The 9097-nt window shown below is 40.1% G+C and overlaps 1 protein-coding gene across 1 annotated transcript in view; it reads right to left on the bottom strand.

Annotated features, from left to right (window-relative positions):
* The window catches only part of UBXN4 (UBX domain protein 4), a 54824-nt gene that overhangs the window by 18095 nt on the left and 27632 nt on the right, over nucleotides 1-9097 (bottom strand). Inside the window, exons 7-9 of the mRNA XM_011937731.1 lie at nucleotides 4434-4488; nucleotides 3508-3672; nucleotides 1771-1898 (exon numbers count right to left, since the gene is read on the bottom strand). Coding sequence (XP_011793121.1) covers nucleotides 1771-1898; nucleotides 3508-3672; nucleotides 4434-4488 — 348 coding nt within the window. The remainder of the gene's footprint in view (nucleotides 1-1770; nucleotides 1899-3507; nucleotides 3673-4433; nucleotides 4489-9097) is intronic.

The raw sequence follows: 9097 nt of genomic DNA, 5'->3' as shown, positions 1-9097 counted from the left end.
TCTCGATCTCCTGACCTCATGATCCGCCCGCCTCGGCCTCCCAAAGTGCTGGGATTACAGGCGTGAGCCACCGCACCCGGTCAGCTGTTTCTTGATGATATCCTTCAAAGCACAAAAGTTTTAAATTTTGATGAAGTCTGATTTATCTACTTTTAAATTTTGTTCCTGTGCTTTTGCCATGTCTAACAATCTATTGGCTACTCCTAGATCACAAAAATATACTCCTCTTTTTTCCTCTAAGAATATATATTTTATACAGTTTTACTTTTTAGTAGATGATCCATTGAGTTAATTTTGTACGTGGTGTGAGGTAAAGGTCCAAATTCATTATTTTGCATGTAGCTATTCAGTTGTCCAAGCACCTTTTGTTGAAAAGATTCTTTTTTCCCACTCAATAATCTTGGTACCCTTTTCAAAAATAAACAGTTCATAAATGTAAGGGTTTATTTCTAGAGACTCCATTCTATTACACTGGTCCATATGTTCATCTTGTATCATTACATCACTGTATAGCTTTGTAGTAAGTTTGAAAATCGGGAAGTATGAGTCATCCATCTTCATTTTCCAGATTAACTACTGTGTTTCTTGCATTTCCATATGAATTTTAGGTTTATAATTTATGGAAAAAAGGCAGCTGGAATTTTGGTAGGAATGTTGACTCTATAGATCAGTTTGGGGAGGATTATCATCTTAACAATATTAAGTATTCTTATCTATGAACATAGGATACTTTCCATGTATTTAGGTCTTAAATCTTTCAACAATGTTTTGTCATTTTTAGCACACAAATCTTAACACTTTTGTTAAATTTATTACTTCATCATTTTTGGAAAATTATTTTTAAAAAGTAATTTTTCTGATTACAAAATACTACTTGTTAACTGTCCAATATAGAAATATGAAAAGGCACAGAGAAGACAATAAGTATTAACCATAATCCAACTAGCAAGGTGTACTGGAAATCTAAACTTTTTTTGTCTTTTCAACATATTTTTGTTTTCAGAACTGCCTTCTTACCCTGCTATGTGTCATTCATTCTGGTATAATTATCAGTAACATTTCCCCCACCTCCTTCGCCACAAGGTTGGACATGTCACCTCCTCCAACCAGAGGGCCCACACATGTGGACACTGACTGGTCTGAAGGTGGCCACATGATCCAAACAGGGGCAATCGGAATTCTCATTCTCAATACAAGCATGAGAGAGAAAAGGTTAATCTCTTCTGTCTGGGATCGTGAATTCAAGGTTCTGAAAGTGCCAGGAGGTGCTGGGCTCTCCTGACACCATGGAGAGTTTCTCTGAGAATGAAGCTAAAACAGAAGAAACCAAGAATTAAAAAGAGAGAGAGAAATTTTAATGATATCCTTTAGATCGCTAGGAACAGCCACGCCTAACCAAATTCACCCTTGGATTTCTGAACTGCAGAGCCAACGTGTCTCCTCTTTTGCTTAAAACTATCTGATGGGGGATTCTGACAACTAAAGAATCCTAATACATATGAGATAAACATTATATTCATTTGGTTACAAATCATTTCTGTCTTTGGAAAACAGATAGTTATTGGGCCCGCTCTTAAAGTTATTTATGTAGTACTTTTTTAGTGTACACTAACACGAAATGATAGATATAATTGGGAGCTGTCAAATGAATCAATATGTCCCTCTGGAATTGACTGCTTATAACCACAGTACACATCAGTGTTAAAAACCGCCTATAATCATTCTCCTCAGCCCCTATGTGGAGAGATATTTCAGCATGAAATAAAGCACCTTCTTTCTCTTGCGTAAGATTCCCTCTTGACTTCCATTTCTGCCTGTTTGGCTAGCAAGGCAGCAGCTTTGGCAGCCTCTACTTCTTCCTTTGTCTTTGCAAAACGAGCAGCTCTCTCTGCACGGTCCTTTAAAACATCATTAAAAACCAATTAGCTTTACTGCCAGAATGGTCAATTCACACAATTCCAAACAGAAGTATGCATGGAATTCTTTTTTTTATTAAGAGACAGGGTCTTGCTCTGTCATCAAGGCTGGAGTGCAGTGGCACAATCACAGCTCACTGCAGCCTCTGAACACCTGGGCTCAAGCAATCCTCCCACCTCAGCTTCCAGAGTAGCTGGGACTACAGGTGCATGCCACCATACTCAGCTAATTTTTTTCTTTTCTTGTAGAGGTGGGGTCTCGCTTTGCTGCCCAGGCTGGTCTCGTACTCCTGGTTTCAAGCAATCCTTCCACCTCGGTCTCCCAAAATTCTGGGATGACAGTTGTGAGCTACTGTGCCTTGCTGCCTGAAATTCTTTAACACCATATGCGAACTTCAACATTCTGGAACTGTTATTTTTTAGTTTTATCAACTGTCGGAGACCAGAATTACTATTAAGGACACAAGGACAGGAATTTGCTCACTATTGTATCTCCAAGACTGGAACGAGGTCTGGCACATAATAAATGCTCAACAAGGCTGGGCCTGTAATTCTAGCACTTTGGGAGGCCAAGGTGGGTGGATCGCCTTAAGTCAGGAGTTCGAGACCAGCCTGACCAATGTGATGAAACCCCGTCTCTACTAAAAATACAAAAATTGGCCAGGCATGTTGGCATGTGCCTGTAATCCCAGCTACTTGGGAGACTAAGACAGGAGAATTGCTTAAACTCGGGAGGCAGAGGTTGCAGTGAGCCGAGATTGCGCCATTGCACTCTAGCCTGAGCAACAAGACTAAAACTCCATTTCAAAAATAAATAAATAATGAATGCTCAACCAAAACTTGTTGACTGACCAAATGAACAAAAAATATTAAGGTAGGGATGGTTTTCTTTCTTTTTTTTTGAGATGGAGTTTCGCTTTTTGTCGCCCAGGCTGGAGTGCAATAGCACGATGTCAGCCTACTGCAATTTCCACCTCCCGGGTTCAAGTGATTCTCCTGCCTCAGCCTCCCAAGTAGCTGGGATTACAGGCGCCCACCACCACACCCGACTAATTTTTGTATTTTTAGTAGAGATGGGTTTCAGCATGTTGGCCAGGCAAGTCTTGAACTCCCGACCTCAGGTGATCAGCCTGCCTCGGCCTCCCAAAGTGCTGGGATTACAGGCATGAGCCACACCTGGCGGGATGGTTTTAATATGTATTGCAGCTGATGAATTCTAAAAGCAATTGTTGCAAAGTAAGCTTTATGATGTGCCTAAATCCTCTGAATGTTGCAAAAAGTGTGCCTGTGACTAGAGAAGACTACTAGGCACTTAGCTTATTTTCTAGGGAATCTTTAAAAGCTGCTTTCTGAATGCTGATAAAAGTCATAAATTTAAAAAATATGAATAAAATTCACTTTGAAAAAAATCAACTCTAATTTTAATCTTAACTATTTTAATTCATTTACAATTTCTAATAAAAGGAAGCTCATCATTGGTAGTCTATGAGTCACTAAAGACTACTATTTTTGTGCACACAGTCTGGTAGTAATCTAAAGCTACTGCGTACAGAAAAACAATTTCATGAATGTCTGGAAACTTAAGACTTACCAATGCAATCTGCTGTTTTATACGTTCTCGAGCTGCCCTATCTTCTGCCTTTTCTCTGTTTCTTTCCTCCAACATTCTTTTTGTTAATTCTTCTTCTTGTTTTCTTTTATAATCCAACATTTCTTTTCCAGTTTTTCTCCTCTCAATTTCCTTCTTAATCTCTCTCTGAATTAAAGAAAAAGTTTTATGATCCAAAAACAACTTGAAAATCTGCCCCAGATATTTTGAATGTAAGGAAAACTGCAGTTAAAAAAAATAAAACTTCATAAAATGTAAGTCTAGACGAGTTTATTAATGGCATGGTTAATGGTCAAATGTCTATCAATCTACAAATCATTGCCAGTGGTCTGTTAAGATAATAATGTAGTCAGCATAAGTTGAAGGCAAGCATAATTACAGGCCTTTAGTCATGAGGTTAAATATATTACCCTTCAGGGACAAGATGGCAGTCATGTATTTGGCTTGAATGAAATGGTAACCTTCCTACATTAGAACTCCAAAGAAATGCTACACAGTTAGGTACATGTGGTGAGAAAAATGAACCATGTGCTAGAATGCTTAACAGGAGAGGAAAAATTCAGCAAAATGTCTACACATTTTTTCACAAAAATGAACTAAAACTTTGTTCTGCCTCAAGCCAAACAATTTTAGCTCCAGTCCCTTTATTCTTAGTATAAAAAAATCATTGCAGAGGGAAAAAGCATGGTAGCAATTTACGAAAAGCATTCGTAGCAATTTAGGAAAAGAACACAAAAAACATATATCCTATGACTCTACTAGAGAAAACAGATAGGAATTATCTTCATAGTGCTGCAACACTGAACTAAAACTAGGAAGTCACCTTAGGCCTGCCACACTGAATAGAATAATCAATCATAACCTCAGTTAATGAGAGGATAAAACAATGCTAACTGCATGAACTTTACCTGTTCTTCCTCTTTTCTTTTCTCTTCTCTCCTTTCTTCAAGTTTTTTTGTTAGTCTGTATTAAAAAAAAAAACACACACACACACTAATTGAGACACATCATATTAATATAAAACATATTTAGGAAATGGATTTAGCTAAAACAATTGGAGAAATAAACAAACAAAAAGCAAGCAACAATTTATCTGCCTGGCTTCAGGCTCCTACAGAAATCCTGGAGTCAACGAGAGCCCATCAGAAGCCTAGCTTCAGTCTAAATGCCTCACTTCCCACTTATAATTAGTTTCCCTTTTTCCTTCTGCTTTACCTGACATTGACTTTAAAATCTACAAATACATTTTCAAGCAAATATATAAATCAGTGACTGATAAATGCTCTACTCCTTATATAAAAGTAAATAGCACTATAGTTTAAAAAAAAAAACTGTAAAAATAAAAACAAAAACATAAGGCCAGCAAATTATTAATACCAAATTACTAACACCAACTTGATTCTCAACTGTAAGAAGTTCATCAATTAAAAATGAATGGAGGCCAGGCACAGTGGCTCACACCTGTAATCCCAACACTTTGGGAGGCCAAGGTGGTTGAATCTCTTGAGCTAAAGACCAGCCTGAGCAACATGGCAAAACCCTGTCTATCAGGGCTGAGGTGAGAGAATTGCTTGAGCCGGGAGGTCGAGGCTGCAGTGAGCCACGTTCGTGCTACCACATTCCAGCCTGGGTGACAAAGGGAGACCCCTGTCTGAAATAGACAAACAAACAAATGGAGGCTGGGTGTGGTGGCTCACATCTGTAATCACAGCACGGCAGGAGGCTGAGGCAGGAGGACAGCCTAAGCCCTGGAGTTTGAAACCAGTATGGGCAACAACTTGAGACTCCATCTTTACAAAAAATAAAAAATTAGGCCAGGCACAGTGGCTCAAACCTGGCTCAAACCGCCAGGCGGCGGAGGCTGCAGTGAGCCGAGATGATGCCACTGTACTCCAGCCCGGGTGAGAGAGTGAGACTCCGCCTCAAAAAATAAATAAAAAAATAATACAAAATTAGCTGAGCATGGTAGCGTGCAATGTAATGAAATCCCATCTCAAAAACTAATAAAATAGGCCACGCACGGTGGCTCATGCCTGTAATCCCAGCACTTTGGGAGGCTGAGCTGGGCAGATCACGAGGTCAAGAGTTTGAGACCAGCCTGACCAACATGGTGAAACCCTGTCTCCACTAAAAATACAAAAAATAGCCGGGTGTGGTGGCGTGCGCCTGTAATCCCAGCTTCTCAGGAGGCTGAGCCAGGAGAAATCACTTGAACCCGATAGGCGGAGGTTGCAGTGAGCCGAGATGGTACCACTGCACTCCAGCCTGGGCAACAGAGCGAGACTCCATCTCAAACAAATTAAAAAATTAAAAAATAATGATTCTGAAATTAGACAGTGGTAATGGACGCACAACCTTGTGAATATACTAAAACTCACTGAATTGTACACTTTCAATTTCATGGTAGTGAATTATATTTCATTTTTTTAAATGAAAAATGGTATTTTCTCTAAAAGTGTTTGGTGTATACATTTATTAGAACTCAGCTGAACGTGTGCCAGCAATCAAAGGAGTGAGTATTCAAGGAATGTTGGAGACATGTCAAAAGGCCAGAAGACCCAATATGAAGGGGATTCCAACAAGTCAAATTTGGGGCAATTTGTGCACCAAAAAGAAGAGAGAAATGGATAGTAACACATGAGAGAAAAAAAAAGCATCTGTGACATGTCTTAACTGCTAAGGGGAACTGTAAATTGGCCTAACCACTTTGGAAAGCTGTTTGATCAGTATCTGTAACCCAGAAATTCCCGCTTTTCATATATATGCCCAGAAGAAATGTGTACACATGTTCACCAAGACATATACAAGAATGTTCCTCATAGTAGTTCCATTCAAATAGCCCCAAACAGAAAACAATCCTAATACCCACGAATAGTAGAATGGATTAATAAATCATAGTAGTCAAACAGAATACTATAAAGTAGTGAGGGTGCACCAATTACTGCAACATGCAACATAGTGAGGGTGCACCAATTACTGCAACATGCAACATGGATAAGCCTCAAAATACAAAGCTAAACAAAGGAGATCAAACACAAAAATACATGTTGGATGATTCCATCACAAAGTTCACAAACAGACTAACCTACAGTGTTAGATTCAGGATAGTGATCATCTTACAGAGGAAATCCATAATTGGGAAGGGGCATAAGGAAAGCTGGTTAGGTACTGTTAATTTTCTTTTTTTTTTTTTTTTTGAGACAAGGTCTTACTTTGTTGCCCAGAAGTGAAGTGGCATGATCTTGGCTCACTGCAACCTCTGCCTCCCGGGTTCAAGTGATTCTCCTACCTCAGACTTCTCAGTAGCTTGGGACTACAGATGCACACCACCACGCCCGGCTAATTTTTGTATTTTTAGTGGAGACAAGGTAGTACCATGTTGGCAAGGCTGGTCTTGAACTCCTGATCTCAAGTGACCCGCCCACCTCGGCCTCCCAAATTGCTGGGATTACAGGCGTGAGCCACTGTGCCAGACGAGCACTGGTAATTTTCTATTCCTTCATCTGGGTGCTGGTGTCCAATAAATAGTTTACTGGAAAAAGGCAGCGGGGGTGAGCAGATGGAAAGTAGAGGGGATAGATGAAAGCATTTCTCTACAGAAGAATGCTAGCTGATAATGTAGAAAAAATAGAATGAAGAAAATACATTTTTTTTTTTTTTTTGAGACGGAGTCTTGCTCCGTTCCCCAGGCTGGAGTGCGGTGGCCGGATCTCAGCTCACTGCAAGCTCTGCCTCCCAGGTTTACGCCATTCTCCTGCCTCAGCCTCCCAAGTAGCTGGGACTACAGGCACCCGCCACCTCGCCCGGCTAGTTTTTTGTATTTTTTAGTAGAGACGGAGTTTCACCGGGTTAGGCAGGATGGTCTCGATCTCCTGACCTCGTGATCCGCCCGTCTCGGCCTCCCAAAATGCTGGGATTACAGGCTTGAGCCACCACACCCGGCCCACAATGTTTAAACATCAATGAAATAGGTGATTACAGCAAAAATCAATGAATGCTGAAACTAGTGGGTGAAAGTTTTTAAGCAGTAGGATATTTACCGTTTCAAAGGATCACCCCATAGACAACTTACCTATTAGAAAATGAAAAGGGTACCCAACAGATACTATCCTAACCAAATAAACTTTACATTTCCAACAACGCATACATCTGATATTACTTGTCTCCTGATACGAGTAATGGAAAGGACAAAACATTATCTTGGTAATGTTCTTATCAGAGTTTAATCTGAATCTAATGATAGAACAGGGACCAGATCAAAGGACATTGTAGAAACAACTAACCTAGACTCTTCAAAATGTCTAAATCATAAAAAATGCAAACAAGAATAGAAATGCCTTGGATTTAGAATCTAAACTAAATGGAATGAACAATCCTTGACTGGATCTTGAATCAAGGAAAAAAAAGTTAAAAGGGCCATTATTGGAGCAACTGGGAAATCTGAATTTGAACAACAAATTAGATAATCTTACTGTATCAATTTAGAATTTCTCGAGTATGATAATGGTATTGTTTATATCTGAAAATATACACCATCTGAAAATGGTGTATAAATGTATTTACAGACCATTTGTAGAATTTTCTTCTGAGAAATACAAATTTTAAGTTTGTTTTAATCTGGGTGAAAAGCTACACTACATCTAATTTAGTAACAAATTGACTGTTCCATAACTTCTACATTTGGGCATTGACTTTTTTTTTTTTGGAGATGGATTTTCTCTCTTGTTGCCCAGGCTGGAGTGCAATGGCATAATCTTAGCTCACTGCAATCTCTACCTCCTGGATTCAAGCAATTTTTCTGTCTCAGCCTCCCGAGTAGCTGAGATTACAGGCACCCACCACTATGTCCAGGTAATTTTTGTATTTTTAGTAGAGACAGGGTTTCACCATGTTGCTCAGGCTGGTCTCAAACTCCTGACCTCAGTTGATCCACCTACCTCGGCCTCCCAAAGTGCTGGGATTCCAGACGTGAGCCACTATGCCTGGCTGGCATCTACTTCTTAATGGTCACTATGCCTACCTGGGTACCAGAAGGGGGCAGGACATGGGTCTGTGAGCACAGATCCTCCAGCCTAGGCTGGAGTCCTTGCTCAAAGCCCACAGACCCTCAGCCAATGTCTTCCTAGGAGATGCATGCTGAGGTATCTAGGCATGAAGTGAAATTATGTCTGCAACTTTCAAATGAATCAGAAGGGAAAAAAAAAAGAAAAAAGTTGAAAGGTGGTCATTACACTATTTTTTCAACATTGAGGTTTGAAACTTATTCAAATAAAAAGACGAATTCATGGTACTATGTATTATCTTTGCCAGATAATTCTGCCCATTTTAAACATAATGACATGGCTGGGCATGGTGGCTCATGCCCATAATTCCAGCACTTTGGGAGGCCGAGGTGGGAGGATCACCTGAAGTCAGTTCGAGACCAGCTTGGTCAACATGGTGAAACCCCGTCTCTACTAAAAATACAAAAATTAGCCAGGCGCGGTGGCTCAAGCCTGTAATCCCAGCACTTTGGGAGGCCGAGACGGGCGGATCACGAGGTCAGGAGATCGAGACCATCCTGGCTAACACA

This window comes from Colobus angolensis, unplaced genomic scaffold (assembly GCF_000951035.1).
Source record: "Colobus angolensis palliatus isolate OR3802 unplaced genomic scaffold, Cang.pa_1.0 Scaffold168, whole genome shotgun sequence".
Taxonomy (NCBI): domain Eukaryota; kingdom Metazoa; phylum Chordata; class Mammalia; order Primates; family Cercopithecidae; genus Colobus; species Colobus angolensis.
This window is presented reverse-complemented; position numbering and strand designations above follow the sequence as displayed.